At 31.8% G+C, this 21,476-nt stretch overlaps 1 protein-coding gene and 1 long non-coding RNA gene across 4 annotated transcripts in view; one reads left to right on the top strand and one right to left on the bottom strand.

Moving 5' to 3' along the window:
* Positions 1-21,476, top strand: part of LOC123711617 (transmembrane protein 151B-like) — a 40,826-nt gene that overhangs the window by 13,011 nt on the left and 6,339 nt on the right. The window contains exons 2-4 of the mRNA XM_045664244.1: positions 11,560-11,708; positions 12,691-12,894; positions 20,454-20,538. Of these exons, the coding sequence (XP_045520200.1) occupies positions 11,560-11,708; positions 12,691-12,894; positions 20,454-20,538 (438 nt within the window). The remainder of the gene's footprint in view (positions 1-11,559; positions 11,709-12,690; positions 12,895-20,453; positions 20,539-21,476) is intronic.
* On the bottom strand, positions 52-3,770 carry LOC123711623. 3 transcript variants are annotated; one of them, XR_006753992.1, is made up of 3 exons: positions 3,718-3,770; positions 3,490-3,643; positions 52-183 (listed from the first exon to the last, which is right to left on the bottom strand). It is a non-coding gene; the product is annotated as an uncharacterized LOC123711623 (long non-coding RNA). The 3 variants fall into 3 exon arrangements; XR_006753991.1 differs by having other exon boundaries at positions 52-422; XR_006753994.1 differs by lacking the exon at positions 52-183 and adding an exon at positions 1,919-2,219.

Consider the following 21,476-nt stretch of genomic DNA (forward strand, 5'->3'; position numbering starts at 1 on the left):
GTTGATTTATTTATTCACAAAAATACATACACACATCCTTACAGTGCTAAACTAAACTGAAGTCTGAAATTTATAATACAATATTTAAATTAAATACATACACTCTGCGAACATATAAAAATGTCAATAGTCTCGGAGACAGCATTCAGTAAGCGCAACGTATTTGATAACGGGATGTTTTGCCTGTAACATGAAAAAAAAAGACAGAAGTTCTAGCCCTTGGTATCGCAAATAACCATGGCTCTCGCCGTCGCATATTTCTCCTAGGTACCGAAACCGAGTTCTTTAAAAACACTTGGGTTTCTCACTACCAAGACTTTAAGTTGATAGTTGATAAGTCCTGTTTTGTTTCTAATGTATTGTACCCAACCATCCCTAAGGCAGATAATGTTGAGTATATCAAGGGATACATACCATACATTCTGTAACATAGAAAACGACTAAACTTATTCTGTACGCGCTTCAACATAAGACAGTAGGTATTCAGTTTCATGCGGAGCCGAAACAGACGTGTTACACTCTAACGTAACATACATGTACATTGATGCGGTTGATTTAGCTCCAGTATAATCCAGCTAGGAACCAATACCAGTTTCATATGTAGATTGAAAAAAAAAAATATATTTCTAAATTAGCATTTCAAATAAATTCTAACGGGTTTATGTAGTTAATATTTAGTATAATTAAGTAAATTACAAGTAATAATCGCTCCGAAATGATTTCTGAAATTTCCATTTTATTAGTAAAGTCAATGTCCGAGGATTGTACCAAATAAATAAATTAGTATAAGCGAGTAACCTCCGCTCTCGGGATATTGAAGGCGACAAATAATTCTGAATAATATTTTCTTTAGGGCCTGTGGTTCAGAAATACATTTAATTTTGTAAGCTGGATTATTTAGTTCTCAATTTTACAATGTGAACCAAAATATATTTTGACAATTTTTTTTATAAGTAAAGAGGTATGAACGAAAGTGAGTTTAAGGAATTCATTTACACTTCGTTACATTTATAGCATAAATAACATAATTCATACAAATTATGAGGGATGCAACCGGCGGCCTTATTGCTACCAAGCGATCTTTTTCAGGCAAACATAGTAAGGAAAAAAACTGAGGAAAAATAAAACTAAATTTACTGAACTATTCATGGACACACCAATTGTTTTGTCGAATAACAAAACAATACAATAAAATATTAAAGCTATATTAGTATGTGGAAACAAATTTAATTCTTGCAATAATGTCTACAACAAAGCTCTTACATGTATTACAGTCAAAATGTTTATAAAGTTTAGTATCGATCCTGTGATAAATCGCATTTTGGTATGCAACTTTTGTCAAACTAATAAATAATTATAAATTAGTTTAGAGTGCCTAAAACTTTTCCCTTGTTAGGTTTCATATTGTTTCGAACTACGCTTTATATACTTGTGAAATTCATCACAAATTCAAAACTCATACAAAGTTTAGGAGATAATATGACTATTAATCCCGAGTCTGCCGTGGTGTGTACAATTCTGCAGCTGAAGAGAAAACATCTTTATCCGCCACGCATTGTTGACCGCAAATGACCTCTTGAGGTGAAGCCGTCTACGTAGAAACATCTAAGTACACCCATTAAAACACTCGCAAAACTTGTGAATTACTTGCTGTTTTAGGAGAGTAAAATGCTGGCTAAGAAGCTAGTAAATATTTACAAATTACGATGATAATTTTGCTTTTGTGCTCGTGTATACACACCACAACAATTATCAATTTTTTTTTAACTGTACATAAAATAATAAATTCAAATAGTGTTTATTGGTGTGTTTCGCTTGTCTCTACTTATTTTACCAATAAGTCCATTCTCAACCAACTAAAGATCACCACAAGACTATCAACTTTAATTTACAAACGAGTGCTTAGCTACTTTGGCCATATTGTCAGGAGAGACTCGAACAGTCTCGACAAGCCGGTGGTAGTAGAAATGAGCGATGGCAGGAGATGTTGGGGTCAAACGTACCCGTTGGTCTGACCAAATTAAGACAATTATGGATCTCAATTTCCCCAATGCTCTGGGATAAGCTGAGGCTGGAGCAGTGTGGAGGCAGCAAGTGGACGTATCAGTTAGGGCTTTTCATGACAGGAACGACCTTCAGTAATGAAGACTACGAAGAAAAATACTTACATTACAGGTAGTAGTATTATTTATTAGCTGAAGAGTTTGATTGCTTTTGTTCTGGAAAATTGAAATTGTTAGAGTGTTGTATAAGTGTTGATAAAGGCGATATATTAGTGCAGTTCCGTTCAAAATTAGCTGACAAAAGAGGTTATCATTTACATACATTAACATGATAAAATTAATGTCGTTTTAATTACTATTCATGCTTGATATTCAATTGATTGCCTTACTTTATGTCGGTCTTATTAAACGAAAAAAATTAGATATATTACCACGTTTGTAAATATCAACAACACAACAGTTTTGCATGATAAAAGCAAACGTCAAGCTATAAGGCCACCGTGCGAAATACGTTAGAACCGTCTAGGGATTTGAGGTTGCTGAAATTCTACCATTTTTTGTTTATAAAACACTATCTTTATTCGATAGCTATCATTTTAATACGTAATATAAAGAATATAAATGTATTTAATAAATAAAATGACATGTAGCAAATGAGAATACTGCGCATAGCTGTCCAACCGGTTCCCTTTCTGCAGACTTTTTCTATGAAAGTAATAAGCAATTGCTTGTATGCTGTATAAAACATCGTAAAGAAATGAAGGAACACTTTTTATTACTACAACATCAATGAAATGTATGTTTTCTACATACATTTTTCAATGATTGTTAGGTCACTAAGGAGATTCCACTGGCAGATTTTTTGCCGTTCATAAATAATCCATATATTTAAAATAATTTATATAGAACCTTAATAAATTATATCACTAAACCTTTCTCAGATATCAAACCTATTGATATTGAACAAAAATTAATTCGATAGTTTTCGACTGTGACATACATATGCTGAGGTATATTAGGGTTGCTTTAGCCTGTCCCATAGTGAACGATCTTTTGATTGCTTAGTGAGATACCCTGTTATGTGAAGGCTCTTAACCTCACTTCCACCTGATAAAGGCTGTCAGCATAAAAGATTTATACAGTGTATAAAATAAGGTAAATTACTGTATGTATACAGTTTGAAATTTTTAAATGTACATGTCTAATTATCCTTTGGTTATAAACGTTAGTTTGTAAAGGGGCTGTTTTTCAAAACTGTATCATGGGAATTTTTTGTGTTTTTAAGCAGATAATATGAAAATGTTTATTGCAAGTATTTGTTTTTCATTTATAACACTAACATACTAACATTCAATTGAGTCTATTGCGGTAAAAGTTTATTTAAACGGTTGCATATATATTTATAATGTTACCTGCCTTCAATTAGAAAAAAAAAAACGTTTTTTTGATTAAAGCACATACATTTATATATAAAACAAATACATACCCAATCACTTTAATCAAAAATGTGTTCAACTGAGCTTTAAGTTGCTGTCACAAACAACATTGATTTCCAGTGGACCGTAATAATGTTCAGTGTTTAAAAACTTAACATAAAATTGTGATCAGCATTTCAGTTCGGACATTGTGTTAAACGTAATCTGTAAAAAAAGTAAGTGATGTAATTTTACAGGACCAGACTTGTACTGTAATAAACTAATAATAACAATATTACTTATTTGTATTAAATGTATTACTGCTGAATAGTAGGAACTAGGATTAATTAGTGTATCATTTGACACCGCGACCATCTAGATTGGTTCAGGGAAACGGCTCTAAAGCTACAAACGAATTTTAAAGTTTGCGATTATGTTGGTTGGTTTCGGCTCGTATTTAAACAGCTAAAACAAACCAGTGTAATCAAATATTGGAAACTTAATCAAAACGTCTCGAATGGGACAAACTTTAACAATCAACTACGCTAAGCCGACTTTCTATAACTAACGTCACGCTCGCTTTATTTACACGAGCTAGTTCAGATTCATAGGTACGTTATAATCACACACACGAGCAGCTTAGACATGTTATATTCTTGCAAATTTAAAATAGTGGCTTCCTTTGGCTGTAGTTCGATGATAAAGCTTTCTGAAGCCACTATTGCCAGGCATGAGGCTGCCAGTTAAAGAAAAATCATTTCAAGTAAAGACTATTCTCAATCATTGCAGACCTCGTTTACTATAAAGAGTGCCAGTTTATTACCAGTTTTTGTCGACCATTCTACGCCTTAATCTGGAAGGAAATGTTATTTTCTGAATTTGATTTATCGACGTTCACATATGTACATTATGTCACTTAAATGAATAAATGATATTTTTATTTAGTATTTATTAAAAATAGCGTGAACAAACAGTAACTAGTTGTAATAATATTTCATTTGTAAATTTATCCGCTCATTAGTTTTATTCTACGCTAATTGTGGTTTGACAAGTGTGGATCATATTAGTCAGTGTTTCGAACTAAGATTGTGTCACTTATGAAAAGTTTAGTATACACGCTTTTCACGGTCTCCCTGTCTCACTCTAGCAAGGTATCATTCGATGTAAAAGCTTTGTGATTGATGGTGTTTACAAATAATACAAAAATGGTTGTAATTTATCATGAAAGCTGCGGAAATTCTTCAACTTGCAATTCACTACTCAAGTTTTAGGGACTTCCATCAAACTTTCTTGGATAAGTTCAATTAAGCTTATTTTATCTTGATTCCAAGTACTTTCGGACTAGCTTCGTCTTTGATTGAGGATTTTTCTGCGCCGGATTCTGTAACACTGCTATGGTTACTCAAACAAACCACAGCCGTTTTTTAAAGTCACATAATGATTTAATTATATTATTCTTTAAAATAAATTAATTAAAAAATCATCTATTAACAATATTTTTATCAATATGTTACACTGTTTAACTAATTGTACATTTTATTTCGTAACCTACAGTTTTTTAGATAATTATAATCTAATATTAGCCATTTTAGCTTATTTTCACGGTTAATTAGCGGTAAAAAAAGTTTATTCCATATCCATAAAATCTAAATAAAATTACATTTTACTCATTTGTCCCTTACTGTCAAGTAGTGTTTACATGATGAAAAGATTCAAACGAATACGGTTCGGTACGGTACGGTAACTTTTAAATACAAATATAATTTTCACTTAATATTAACCTCTCACGGTTTTAATGCTATGAAATGCTTGTTACTAATAATAATGTATATGAGAGTGCCTGCGTCTGGTTATACTCTCGGGGTGTAACTCCGATGATTTATAAAACTCAGAACCTGGCGCGCTTTGTAAAATTAAGAAAATATGTACAAGAGTTCAGCTACAACGATCTAATCAGACTGTTTAGGAAGAAAAGGCATTGCAAATATTCTTCATATTCTGATTATATACTTCAAATTTCGAATTTGTGCAGTCTATGGCCATGATTTCAAGGACTACAGAGTATTCGGGATAAAGAGAGTGAACACAGGCTAATAATTCACATTGAGGTTCGAAGTATCATCAATTGACTCGTATACAAATCCAATTAATGGTCTATGTATGCATACCGATTGCATATCTTAATAATTGAATTCGTAATTCATGTAAGAATATATATCTAGGCTAATGTTATAGAACTAAAATTTGTGAAATATAAAGAGTTACTACTTTATACGAGATTACAGCTTAAACATTTAGTAATCATATTAAAATCATATAAATTAATCATATTATAATTATAAGATCAGTATATCCGGGGAGTGTTCTCACTTAACCCATTCTTAGAAAAAACACTTTGAACGGTTTTTTTAGGAAAATATTAATTTTTGAAATCCAATCTCTAGACTTTTTGATAGTTGAAATTGTATAGAAAAAAAACTGTAAACATATAATATTATAGTTAAAGCTATTTTACGATTAATTCCATATTTTTCTCTGCGACACTCGGACTAGAGTACAATATAAATTGGTCATTATACAGGTACAGATCGTCATGACGGTTGACTGTTTTTGCAGTAGCGAAATTTAATATTAATAAGTATAATGTTTAATCGAATTCAAAAACAAATAATGCTTTTATATCATATGAATATTGGTTACCAGCGCCCTGTGATGTTAAATCCGCGTTAAACTGAAACACCCTCCAACACTCACCCATCTTGGATATTTGGCGCGCGTGATACATAGACAACAACGTTATACAATCTTGTATCAAAGACGGAGAGGCCATTCTCAAGCCCAGAATAGTAGTTTCTTAGATTACCGCATTCAATCAAACTTAGCTTTTGTTGTTAATAGGGATTAGTGTGAAAAATAGTTAACGTATGCTTTCATCGCGGTAGAATCCATTTGTTACATTTATATAAAGGTAAGCTGTCTCGTAAATCAAATCTTTAATAACATTGTTAGGATTCTGCTATCTCCATTGTTGTATTGAAGAAAGAAATTCGTATTTATTAAAACCTGAGATATCTGGTTGAGATATCAAAGGCAAAACAAAGGTGAAACCACTCTAGTTATTTGCGGCTCAGCAAAGATTTGCACAAATCAATGTCATAAAAAGCTGTTCATTTTCAAATGCTACGATATTTATATTTTCGTTAACGTAATATATTTTTATTCCAATGAATTTTTTTGTTGTATGCTATGAATTAGTGGTTGCCTGGAAGAGGACGCTCGAAAGCGAGAAGGCCGCCAGTTGCCCTCCTTTTGATTTAATTATGTTCAATTTTGTTTTATATTTTAATGTAACGAAATATGTTAGTAAATAAATAATTAAATAATTATTAATCTGCAGAGAAATGTTGGCCAAGTGGTTTCAGCCTCATTTCAGACTCATCAATAAGGTAGTAGGTTCGAATCCGGTCTGGGAACCCATCGACTTTCTATGTATGAACGGTACTAACACTCTTTCAATCGTAGGAGGAAATATCGTGAGGAAATCGGAATGAAAGAAAACAGAAAACAATACTAGGTGAATATAAGAAGAAATAATTGATCGCGAAGCACATAAAGAGTTCTGTGGCCGAGACCTAAAAGATTGTAGTGCCACACTTTTTTTTTAATAATTTATTAACTTTTGGAAGCTAATTTTATGGTTTTGTGTATTTGTACGGCGTGACTGTGGAACGAATATTAATTAATAATATTGTTGTTTATGTATTCGTTTGTGTGTTAGATTTTTGAAACACGTCTAGACCTGGAGCACCGCTTAAATGAATCTTTGGTCCAGTTACCAGGTTAGACTGCATATTATTCGGTGTTAGATTTGATTTCTGGGTATAAGCCAGTGCGATTCTAATAACAACTTTAATTGGGCCTTTGGGTAGGAAATTGATGTTCGGACATCTACCTGGTGTGCGTGTATAGCTGTCTAAATACCATCCGTATCACCTGGACGTCCGTCGTTCCACAACTGAGCGTTTCTTAAAGCATTTTTTGCGCGCACTACCACTATGTGGAACCGGCTGCCCATTGAATTATTTCCGAACCAATTCGACTCACGATCCCAAGAAAAGAGCTTCCATTTCTTAAAAGGCCGGCAACGCACATGCGAGCATCCTGGCAATGTGATTGTCCATGGGCGTCATCATTTAACATCAGGTGAGCCTCCTGCCAGTTTGCCTCCTGTTACATAAAAAAAAAGTCTGACCGACATTACCATGAACGCCATGGTAAATGCTCCTATGTCCCAAATCGGTGAACTTTATATTACTAATATAAATTAACGCCATTCCAAACTACCTGTCTTAATAGACAGGTCAATAATGAGCAGATAAACAGACAAAGAAATGTCTACGTTTGTTTTAGGTCTCTATCGTAACTTCATACAATTCATTTTCCAATAATTCAATAGATTTATCATTTCAAGTGAAATATGATTGTAAATATCAAATGCTTACCATGCTATGAAACGTCTCAGGGCAGCTTATTAAACTCGTGGTTTAAAATCGAAACTTTAACTCTGAAAATACTTACAAAGTTGTCTAATTATGCTAAGTGCTTGTATAAGTCGAAAATTTTGTGACAGGAATTAGGGGCGCAGTGTATAGATTATTATCTTAATAACGAAGCTTAATGTAATTAACAATCAAGATTTCATTAGGGTTCAAATCCCATTAATGTATTGTATCAAATTATTACTTGTATTAAATTTACGAGGTGATACAGTTGTTCTTTTTAGGCATTTTCTAAATCAATGCAAGGTGAGTAGTTTTCTGTGCTTCACACACGCCGTTTGTGGGCAAGACTTGCCGGTTTTCTCACAATATTTCCTTCGTCGAATGAGCGAGTGTTAATACCGTTCATAGATAGAAAGTCGTTTGGTTCCCAGCCGGGATCGTCGTGTCGACTATTTGGGTCTACGGCAAACTAGTTTCCATACGATGTTTTCCTTCACTGTTCGAGCGATAAATGCGCACATAAAAAGTCCATTGATGCTTGTCACTTGAAAGGTCAATTTGCTTGTATGATTAAGGAAAATATAGTAAGTAGAACTCAAAATGTAAGTGTGTATACAGGAGGCTGGAAGAGTCGATAAGAATGTTAATAAAATCCACGACTAATGCAAATACTACTTTCCCACTAATTTGGTACATTTCAATTTCTAATTATAAAGTTAAAAACCTATTTAATTGATACAATAAATTTATGTTTATTTTATTAAGAATTTTATATTAATGAAATCGAGGCAACGCTGTGGTCATTAGACTTAACTAATGACATTAGTTAAGTCATGACATTTATCTCTTACATTTGGAAGAGATTGTTTATTTAAGCTGTCAAAACTGTCACACGTTAAAAGCCCGAACTATTCATAACTCAAGCCGATTATCAATTACCGAAAGATTTAAATGTACATATCAAAGGCTTATTTTCAGAACAATGCTCATTAATACTTCATGTTTGCGTATTTTCAACCTAATTATTATTAGTACAATGCATGTACAAATTTACTATGGTCATTACAGTAATGATCAGGAGTGCTTTGAGTAAAAATAAATTTATAGAAATTTACAAGCACTATTTGGATAGGAATATTGATAGAAACATTATAGTTATGATTTAGTTTCTTTATATACAAGGGCTACGATATAAATATTTGGTCGGTTAAGTTTATATTAGTCGTAATATAGTACAATATGTTAGATTGTAATCGTTCTCACATTGGCAGCATTATTTATCCTAATTTGCCTTATTGCAGCGGCCTTGCGGTTTTTAACATTCTTTAACTTTTTCAATCTGTTTTCTATAAATACAGCATCAATATCAACTCAATCGTGAAGCGCAAAGACTCACTATCATATTGACAAGTAAGTATAAGATACTCGTAAAATATTTAAATTGCTATTACGTAAATAACAGTATTGCTATATACTCGAATATCTGCTGTTTTAAAGTCCTCTTAATATTTTAAAGTGGAAATTCAAGCGAAACGAAACTAATTAATGGGTCCGGAATGTGCTTGGCTGTAGATTGTAGGCTGTGATTATTCAGGCGACTTTTCGTTACTTTCGTTCATTAAATGCCATATTTTGTAAAATTTCACTATAGAAATATCGTTAGCTCCCAAAACATTAATTTATATATTAGCCATTATTACATTTTAATGAAAAAAAATGTTATCTTCGTGAAATTAGAATAAATAATGACATATTACCTGGAGGTAATGACTTATTCATTGTGTCATTTATTTATACTTTAAATTAGGTTCTGTGGGATAGAATTAAAGTAAATTTTAAATTTATCTCTGTATTCTGTTTTAATTGAAAGCCGTGTAAAGCATATTATTAGTAGTTTTTGACTCGCACTACCACTACGTGGCACCAATTCCCCATCAATGTATTTCCGAATCAATTAGAGTTAGGGTCATTCAAGAAAAGAGCGTACCAATTCTTAAAAGGCTGTAATTGCACTTGCGAACCCTCTGGCAATGTAAGTATCTATGGGCACTATGCGCACACAGTATCTATGAGCTTTCTGCCCGTTTTTATATGTTATATACAAGTCATGCCAAACTATCGTACAATATCTTGACTTTGCCATTTATAGAGACCATATAGAAATATGATATCGTAAAAACATGCACGTCAAAAGCTAATTAGGATGTAATTACTAAAGCAATTCGTCTGTATAATGTATGGATATAGCCAACACGCTAACATTACACGCAATTTCAGTCTTGCTCTAATGTTTACACCGCTTTTGTACCGAAAATAATAGCTTTTCATCATATATTCTTCTAATAGCTTATTAAGTCATCGATATTGATATTATGTTTAAAATAGAAGAAAATAATACACTAAATTCTACTGCGTGTGGTGTAAATACTAAAGAGTTTCGAGAGAATTGGTAATCTGTGGTGGTATTATGTGTAATCATATGACACTTGTCTACGATTGTATACCCATAAACACATCTTAATAATATATGAACCACAACCAACTTATAAATAAGTTGACTGTCACCTCCATCTATATGTATACTTTGTTAATAATAACAGACTAAACAAATGTGTTACTTGGAAAATTAAGACAATTTATTGCCCGCATTATTATATATCTTCGTCAAATAGATATGTAAAATGTATCATAATTGTTATCTAACAACATAGTTAACACAGATTAAATTCAGAGTTATACATCCCAGTGACCATAAATTCCATAGTCTGTGGTTACCACAAAATGTAATATACTAGAATACAAGTCAACAGAATATCTATAGATCTAAATACACATAGCAAGATTATATCAGAAGGCGCTCTGTTACACCAGCTTACATATATGTTATACAAACAATATTACACATATGTTTATTATATAATACGACTGTTAAAATGTAGCCAGGCATTGTACTCAAAATATTGACCGTAAAGGGCCGGGAAATAGCACTAAGAAATAAATTCAATTTGTTACAATTGGATTTTTTCGGATGTGTCAACATGTTCAGTGGATTGGATAAATAAGTTTGGGTCTATGCTTATTTAATACTTATAAGGTTCATGACTTAAACAAATTTATCCATCATGAAATTCATTGCGTATCATGTTTGTGTTGGGAATATTTTTGTAATTTGTTGGAATAATGGGATGGACCTTTCTAATGAAAATGTAATTGAATCTGGCGTGGGTATTGTTTTTTAACAAAAATACCGAAAGGGTATCGGTTCGAAGCTCGCTCTGTGGGGAATTATTGAAATTGATTTTGGCATAAAGGATTTCCTGCTAAAGGGATAAATTTTGGAAAATCTTATAAGAAATTTGGTTTTTAATATCGTGTACAATATTTTTAGATGAAAAAGTATCCGATATTCTTTAAAGTCATTTACTTATCAGCCAGGTTTTTGGAACTAAATTACACAATGTAATTACGTTATATAAAGAAATTGTACCCATATCAAATGCTTGAGGTTAGTACTAGACGGAATTTGATACTCAGAATACATGATGACAGGTGGAAAGGTAACGTCAGCACCTTGCAATATAATTGAAAAACTATCTTTAAGGTCAAATTATATAATATTAAAATTTGCTAATTTTTCAGCGGCCTCGCCAACAGAGTCTCGGGGGCGTTCTTCGCCGTGAAGGCAATTGGAAGTGCTTCCTCCTGACTCTCATGATCGCTGGGTGCCTTGGTTCCGTCGTGTGGTGCAACACTGCTGAAATAGACAGACAACTTATTGATCTTACAAAGTAAGTAAATAATAAAATTTGTTGTAAATTAAGCCTAATCAATCTAAATTCTTTACCATGCCAGTGCCAGTATCACCTCGTAATATTTTGACTAATGAAATTTCAATAGATATAAGCGTCGATACAGTCAAAAACTCAATTTTAATGTTACTAAGTAACAAATATTTAAAATCAGCTATGTAAGAAATAATTATATATAGTTAAGGCTGGTGCTCGTAGCCAGTATTTTTCAAAATAAAAAAGTAAAAACAATTCAAAATTCATATAAAACTTTAAGCTGACACATGCAACACTTTTATCAAACACGTGCGATCGATTGATGTTTTTTGTTTTTAGTGAAATATTTGTATTGTCAAAGCGCCGTAATGGGGATAAAACATTCTTGCATCTATTTTATTAATAGTTTTTACATTTTTGTGTGTGTGTGCATAACATTTTTGCGAGCATTATATCAAATGTCTACACAGAAAAAAACATAAAGAGGCGTAAATCGAACACGTCAAATACATATATATGTAACATGCTATATTAACACTAAAAATACTGTTCTTTTACTATAAAACTCATAACGTAACCTATTAATCGTAATCCCACGAATGAGATTTTAATAAGCGCACAAACAATTGTTCGACATAATTAAAAATATTGGTCTTAATTATCGTTATAAACTATAAGCCCATTTGAAATAAGGTTTCTCTGAAACAGTACTTAATTAATATACAAGTATATTTTAAGTTTAAACTTATATAGGTAGTGTCTAAAACTAAGTCCAAAAACAAATGGAGATATTTTAATTACATTTAAAGATGAAAGTCTGGCGTCTTTCGTTTGATTGTGAACTCTCTATAAAAAGAAAAGTTTCTTTTTTAACCAATCACAATGAAACTGTTATCGTTTGTGTAAAAAGGCAACCATGTCATACAAACAACTTGGAATCTTGGTATGCATATTGAAATTTTTAGAATTCCTAATTTCTCCCCAGGTACCCAATAAAACAGACGATACGGGAATCACCATGCGATGTAGGCTACGCGTACATACCTATCGCTTTCGTTCTACTTCTATACCTGGTCTATTTAGTAGAGTGCTACCATAGTACAGCTAGAATACAACTGGCCAGGCGTGTGGATGTTGGTGCTGTGTCAACCAGAGTAGACGCAATGAGGACTGCGTCACCTCGTGTTTGGTAAGTGATGCATTAAAAACTAGATTTTGTTGTTCAATTCCAACAAATATAGTCTGTGACTCGAACTATGGATAAAATCCTATCATTAGTAATAATCCGGCGTTGGTATAACGATACCCTTAATATTATATTAATTTTGGAAGTGAATTATAATATATTATAATAATTTTGGAAGTGAATTATAATATATTATAATAATTTTAGGTACAAAAATCCAATGGCTAAAATCCATGCCCAAAAGAAGACTTTTTGTATAATAATTTCATTTTAATAGTTTATCTATAGTATTTTTTAGACATATACTATTGTAAAAACATACTATGTTTAGAACATGAAATCTATATTCATGTTACAGACCTTGGTTGATTTTCATAATGAGAGCAGAAGTGAGTAAATGGGATGCATCTAATTAATTTTAATCACGCAAGTTTTAACTCGTAATCTTGAATGGTGAAAGCGAATGAAAATCCGTTTTTTATTATTAATAATAGTGCTTTATAAAGCGCTGAGTAACTTTACTGTCGCGTATAGTTTTTGTAATATTTGAAGGTTCAAAATATGTATTTAATTTAATATTAAATAACTACTTCCGGTTTTTATTTCGACCTTCGAAACTGTCTACCTCGTTTTCTTCTCTTATATCTTGGGTACCAATATAGGATCTTTTTGTTCCACTTTTCTATACCTCTTATTATATAACCATTAGCCCATTTCCATTTCAATCTTCGTATTCTAGTTGTGACATCTTCAGTTTTTGTGTGGTTTCTTATGATTTTATTATTGATTCTAACGGACATAATGTTATTTAAAACCGTAACTGGGAAAATGGACAAGGAAAGCTCAGAACAGAACAGAGTGATAAGAAATGGAGGAGACCTTTGCTAAAGTTGAGCAAACAGATGGGTTGTCGGTGTCACCAACTTACTAGAGACACTCTCTTATATTATTATTATTACTATTTTAAATAACTATTTCAGGTTTTTCAAGGTTTCAAAAGATTCAGGTTAGCAATAACAAATGATACAGTGTGTCAAAAAAAAGTTATGAAACTAACAAATTTAATTTAATTTAAAATATAACCTTACTGGACGTTTTTTAGATTATACTAGTTGACCAAATGTCGTTTTGCCATGTATATTATTTCCAGGAAACATTTTTTTACTTCAATAAAAATAACCTATCTACCATAATAATAAATAGGGGTTAATCGTAGAGGGGTGACACTTCAGGTTTGTATGTATTTTTGAATGCTGTATCATAAAGAAATAAAATAATTGTCAGCAAAATAAAAAAATATATATTTGGGGTGGGGTATAATATGGTGGTTTGAAAGATAGATAGAAGCCGATACTCAGACTACTAAGACTTGTCAGATTCTCAGACACGAAACTTTTAGACATATATAGAGATATAGATAGTTCGTATTAATGATATAGGTATAAAAAATATATTCCTACATATAATTATTAATTAAGTTAACCATTATAACGTAGCTATGTTTAAAGGTCGTATGTCGTATTGGAAATTTATTTTACAAAAAAGTTATCTTATTATTTATTAGTTTTAAATGTATTAGGTTACATCCGAGGCATTCGCTTTCAGGGCTTTCTATTAGGTCACGTAGTTGTTGGCTATCAATCTTAGGTTACGACCCCATTTAGATGGTTTATTTAGCTACAGATCTGCATTATCTTCTGCATATATAGTTCGTTTGCAAGTGTGTGTATGTGTTCAAATATCGAATTAATTACTTAAATAATAGAAATGTATAAACTATTCTGTGATTTTCTAATGCTCGAGATTATTATCTATATCATACGAAACGTATTTAAGTATTTTTTTCTTTTATAAAGGCGGTCTGTTGTAAGTTAACTAAATTCTTATACGTATTTATCGAAAGGTCTTTGTGAGGCAAGCTTATTGTATAAACTTGCTACGGGAATGTATTAGTCGTAGCGTATTGGCTTCAGGGTCTGACTCTCATCACTGAGGTCGTAGGAAGCTCATTCTTATTATTGTCCTTACTGCTAGTAGTACAAAGGCCCAACTCCGCTGTCCGTCTACTAACATTGCAACTTGTGATGCGATTTTAATAAATATATAGAATGATTAAAGACTTTAAATGTATTTCTTCTCGTCCCTTCTACATCTTACGTTTTCCTGTCCTGAAAACTTTCACGCAATAACTAGTGAATAAAATACTAAACTCGTATCAAATTACATAAAAGCGATAACAAAATATTAATTACGCAAATGTTAATTATTAATTAGTACCGTAACCTCGCTCCTACAACAACACACCTTAGTTTTTTATGCTTTCTGAGTCAGGTTAACTTTTTTAGGTTGTTCATGGTTGTAGCGCCACTGGTATAACAGCTACGCTATTAGGCTTAGCTTATGGGGTGCTCATCATTACACTGTTGGGTTTGAACATAAATTCAAGTTATTCTAATAAAACTAGGAAGTTTACGTTACGTTACTCTGGGATGAAATCGATTTGTTCGATTTCGCTCCATAGTAATTTTTATTGGTAGTTTCAGGTAAACACTTATTCGTTAAATTGTATACGTTGGTAGAGAATTACTTAATAATAATTTGTAAAGCATTTAAATTAAATAGAAGTATTCAATGAACAATTTAAGTGAATATTTGACCCTTGAGGTTGAACTACGGTCTTGTTATAAACTTTGGCTCCATTCCAACGCATACTTCAACTGTTTTATGACTGTTTTCTCTTTATACTTTGTGTTTTTTCTTAAGACTTTTGAAAGAAAACAAGGTGACTGTAACACGTTGACATAATGGGATATAGTTTTACCCACCCATACCTAGTTTTTTTTTGACATATCATTTGGTTTATCAATTTCGTTTTCTTACAGCTGACAATAAATTATAGACAACCAAAAATAATATATACTTAAGATGGAAGACATAATATATACAATAAAGTTTCAAACATTAACATTTTTTAATTTGTTTTTTCTAACAAAAACTTCATAGATAGCATAAAGCAACAGTTATTTATTACTAGAAATAATTTACTTCTATTAAAGGAAATACTAGCATGATGCCTGTTAACATTAAGTGAAGCTGTGTTACAAAAGGAAAAATATACGAAAGGGAAAAATCTATAAAAATAATTAAACTCAATATTATTATTAGAAATCTTATTCGGCTGTGTTGTATGATGGTGTAAATTTACTCAGTCAAGAGCACTCAGCGCCTTAATGAAGTTATGCATTTCAAAATTAAACATACTATATTAAACGGTAAACTTCCACATATATAATATCATACTGTAATACGATAATGTAATATCATTTAAGACATAGAAGCGGTAGATTTTTACACTTACGCAAACACATTAACAGAACAATCTTAAGAATACAGATAAAAAACGTAGAAATTGAAATATTTTTAAATTATGTGTATGTAATCGGAAAGATTCTGATAAAATATGTGGTAAGAATTAGACTTTACAAGTATTTCCAATTAGCTAAATTAATTTTTGACAACTGACAATTGATGATCCGCTAATATTCTATAGTTTGAGTATTGCCATAGATTATACCTTTTGAAAAGTAACTCTATAAATTTATCGCAAATATGTTTTTAACGGATCGACTGATTGTTGGATAAAGCTAATCTTGTATTTGTATGGTGTTTTTTTGTAACCACATCTCCATTTTACCGTAATTACTTCAGAATCTCAAGGACCCCTCTAACCTTGAGCTGACCTTCGACTCCCTTTGTCGGCTGTACAGTAATAAATATTTAAATTAACATAAACCCAATGTTTACATTATACAAAATTGGATTCATAATTTGTCGCTTAACCCTTATTAAAAAAACCTAATTAGAGAACTCTGAGTTTCCTAAGCAATTTATTTCATTTGTTTCTTTCACTGTAAATACATACATAGAAAAGAAAATTTTCAGTTAAAACATATCACACACTTCTATCGGAAATGACGGATAGGTAAAAATCATGTTTATTTGTCAAATTTAGGCTTTGTAAGAGGATGGTGGAATAAGAATTGATAAGCTATAAATTTCTTATAAAAAATGTTTACATGAAGTCGATTTATAGTCCGACGAAGCACTAAGTACGACTCCCGTATGTAAAAATGTATTGCATTTGGCATACAGAAGTCATACTTAGCGCCAAGTGTTGTGTTTGAATAGTCGTAGTCTGTAAATATATGTATACATATATGAGTGTAGCATTTGGCCATCATATAAAGAAGATAAAAAAGAATCTTTAAAATAAAGTGAAATTCGTTGGCGGTTCAGATATATGTTAAATGAAACACTTTGTTTGAAAGAACTAACTTGGCTTATCTAAGCGATCATAAATCTAAGTGATACTTCAATACAAGTGTAGTTGACCTTTTTGACAATTTATGAGTGTGGAAAAAACGAAAGAGCTTCAAGTGTGTGATTGTTTTCATTTTGTTTACGCTTCAAATTATTAACTAAAATATATGTATGTAACTTAAAGAATGTTATGTTTTATTACTATAGTTAAAAACTTGATATATTAACATTGCTAGCATTGTCTGAAAAACAACGTAATTCGTGCATAAATTTCAACGACCATGCCAACGGCAAACCCTACTGTTCGTAAACAGTACACAAAGCTTATATTTGTGAGCGATTTGTTAGAACAATGCCCAAAAATTTGCCAAATTGTAAGGTATTCTTACAATAACGTACTCTGGAATATTTGCAACTACCATTTTTAGTTTACTGCTAAGTTGTATGCTGCACCAATGCAAAAAGTACCATTTATATACACAAAGAACGAGTAGAATATTTTTTATTTGCTTGCAACATTTATGTAGCAATTACATATATTAATAATATATGGAATTTATAGTTTGAAGTTGACTGTTGACGTCGTATGGACCCAAGCACATAATAGGATTTATTTCAGCTTTGAAGTGCGAGTATACAGCCATGAAATACAAACAAAAACTAACACATTCTAAAATCACCTGTCTAAGTATAAAAAAATATGGTTTTAAAGATGGTATGGATTTTAATTGCCTTACAGCATTTTAAGAAATGAAATACTCAATATGATTTAAGTATCGTAAACTGTATCGTGGATAAAATATCTTGCGCGAGAATAAACGAATCAACACTTTTCGTATTGGTAAATTTAGTTATTGTGAGCGGAAACGATTATACATATATGTATTTAGTGTAGCCACATAAAACGTAGCGGATTCAGCATTCCAGTCACATAGCAAAAGAACATCTCATGTATTCAAATATATGTAAAATACCTTATCAAATATAGGTAAATGTTTACAGTATTAAATATATATTATTTATAAACCGAGACCATGTTCATACGCCATGTATTCACTCAACACAAGCATGTCCCAGTGTGAACTGTGTAATGCAAAAAAGAAATTTAAATAGTACTTTTTATATGATCTAAACTGTGTACGGCACACAGTTTAGATATTTTTTCTACCACTGTAACAAGTTTCAAATGCTGCATTTGTTTCTAGTAGGACCTTTTGATATGAACAAATGTTTGCTTATGTACTTCACAATATTACTTAAAAAGTAAAAATCTGTAAATCTTATTTATTTAGAAAAACCTTACAGGTTACATAACTACACCTCACCTCACCTTCATTTAGGATCTCCGTCATTAAGCTGTGGAATTGGCTGCCCGAATCCATACGATTGGCTATCTCTCTATCATCTTTTAAAACTCTTCTGTATAAACACTTCTTAACCTGATCAATAGTAGATAATAGATAATTAAAGTTCTATATTTTTTGTATAACATTTGGTTCTGCACTTCTTGCACTCATCATTTTTCTCATTTTAGTTTTTCTCTTACTAGGGTTGCCTGGAAGTAATCGCTTATTAGCGATAAAGCATCGTTGCATGCCTTGTATTTTTTATGTATTGTGCTATTTGTCTTTCTTTTATTTTTATTGCAACGAAGTGTGAATAAATAATTTAAAATAAATAAATTACTACAATACAAAATAATTAAAAAAAAAGAGAAATGCGGGTAGGGTGTATCTGAAGCCTGTGTGTTAAAATCCGCTTGATTTTGTGACATTAAATGTCTGTTATTGAAAACTCTGTCTTTTTTAAACAAAAGAGTTGCAATTTAATATGTGTCAATTTAATAGTGTCGATTCGATCGATATAGTTATGTGCCATGCCTGTAGACAATACTAATTGTACCCGGTAGAGTGCTGTGAATTTCTGTTCATAATAAGAAAAACGTTGTTTAACTTATCCAATTAAATAGTGAGTCAAAAATCTGAAAGTCAGTTTCATTAGCATCGTTCAAGTGCCCTAGACACGGAAAAGGTTGAGCTAATTTTACGGTTCACCGGCGTCCGACGGAACTTGCGGACTAAGGGAAAAACATTCATTGTTCCGTCTTATGATAAAAATTCGTTGGGAAATTATTTTAAATTTCACTTTTAAATAAGGAATATGACCGCACCGCTTTTGTGATGGGTTGTATACCGTATGGTTTGACTTCTTAGTCAAACCATACACGACAGGATCCGTTGTTTCGTTACTTACGTTAATTGAGAAAGAAAAAAGATGGTGGGCTGATAATATGACAGAAATAGCAGGAAAGGACGGGACTATAGCAAAGATGTATCCACCTGGAACGGGTTGGTGGAGGCCTTCACCTTTCTACTAACATTTAGGTATAAGTATATAATACAGTTAAGGGAAGTTAAGGATATGGAAATACGAGTGTACAAATTTGTAATTTATATTGTTATGACCTTGGCCGTAAATCGCCGTAAATCTTCAATTGTTTATTATAAATTATTCAACGAAGAATGTATGTGTACTAAAAATATACAAATTACGCAGAGAAAGACTAATAAAGACACAAAACACTGTCACTAATTTTAATTTTACACTCTCACAACTAGATCACTTGTTAAAATATTCGCGCTTTGAAGTCTTTGCTGTTTTTCTCAAAAATGAATTTAATTGGTCGAGTTTTGGCCCGCGTATATTAGGAATAATGATGAGCATCATTCGAGAACTTTCTGGGGAGGAGTGGTAGTGAGTAGATGGTATTTTATCCTTATCAAAGAAATCTAGACGTTTATATCTTTCGCACATCGCTTCATCCATGTCGTACGGCAATCTAGAATGTTCAGTCTGGCTTCGAGACGCTACCGATCTTCCCTCTCTTTCGCGTATAATTCCGTCCTTGTCTCATCCAACTTCACTCTAGAATATCCCTTTATCAAGGGGCATAATGAGTCCAAAAACGCCTAAAACGGTTTCCTGTAAACCGTACCATGCTCTGAAACACTTTGAAAAAATCAGGAGTCTCAGTTCCGGAGAACACGAGGGCAACGATGTATATTCAAATTTTCTGTTGTGTAACTGTGTTAAAACGGTCGTAAATCACATTTGTAAAGTGACTTTGACTTGTAGAAAAATCGAGTAATATTCCGTTTTTTAAATGCATCTTCCTCTGTTTAAATTTGTAAGCTTTATTAATTATTTTACTATTACTATTTTGTATTAATGATTTTTTTTAGGTGGAAGGCTATTTGCTACCACTACGTGAGAAGAAAGCGGCAAGTTACAAGGTATAGGAATGGGGACGCCTATACAACTACACAGGTAAGAATTTAACAAAATTATATATTTTGTATGCATACATTTATGCACTAATCTGGATATAAAACTGATGCGTCCACCATAAGAAATAGCTAAGAATATTTTACTAGAAATCCCGGTGAAATTCGTATCACTTACACATATTTGTGTAAGCAGCTAGGAGTTTTTATTGTTATTCAACTGGCGTTTTTGGTTGATGTTTTTCAAGTGGGAACAACACGCAATATTAGCTATGTTTCCTTCCATTTAAACCTTTCCTGAATTTCCACAAATATTTCAAGATTATAATTATCAAATTAGTCCAGTCATTCTCGAGTTTCAGCAAGACAAATGAACAGCAATTCATTTGTATATATAAAGATCTTATAGGATATATAACTATGAGAATTTAAATACAAAATATGTTAACGATAAAAACCTTTAACACAACTTAATCGCCTAGACGCCCATAACAATACAACATAAATTAAACAAAATTTTAATAATTTCCAATGATAAAATCGATTAATATATTATGTAAGTGAACTATTCACACTTTAAAAACACAATACATGAAGCGTATAGTAAATAGTTGTCATACATGTAGATTTGGCACACCCCCTTGATAAAATTCTACACGAGCAACCCTAACGTGAAATTTCCATGCAAAATATCGACAATGCCTTCCTCTGTGGCACAAAGTGATAACGTGACACGTTCGATATTTTTATAGAAAAGGAATTTAGAGAGAATATGGGTTAAACCAAAGTATACACAGAGAATTTTTATATAGATTATTACTTCGTATGGCATAAAAATTATAAGATATGTTGCTGATGTAAATGTAGAGATGAATGCGTAATTTAACAATAATTTTGATAAAACCCTTATTGTCGCCTATGTTGAATTACGCGCCAAACGTTAATTTAAACTCATTTTACTCACCGTAGAATAACAATTTA

Source organism: Pieris brassicae, chromosome 1 (assembly GCF_905147105.1).
Source record: "Pieris brassicae chromosome 1, ilPieBrab1.1, whole genome shotgun sequence".
NCBI lineage: Eukaryota > Metazoa > Arthropoda > Insecta > Lepidoptera > Pieridae > Pieris > Pieris brassicae.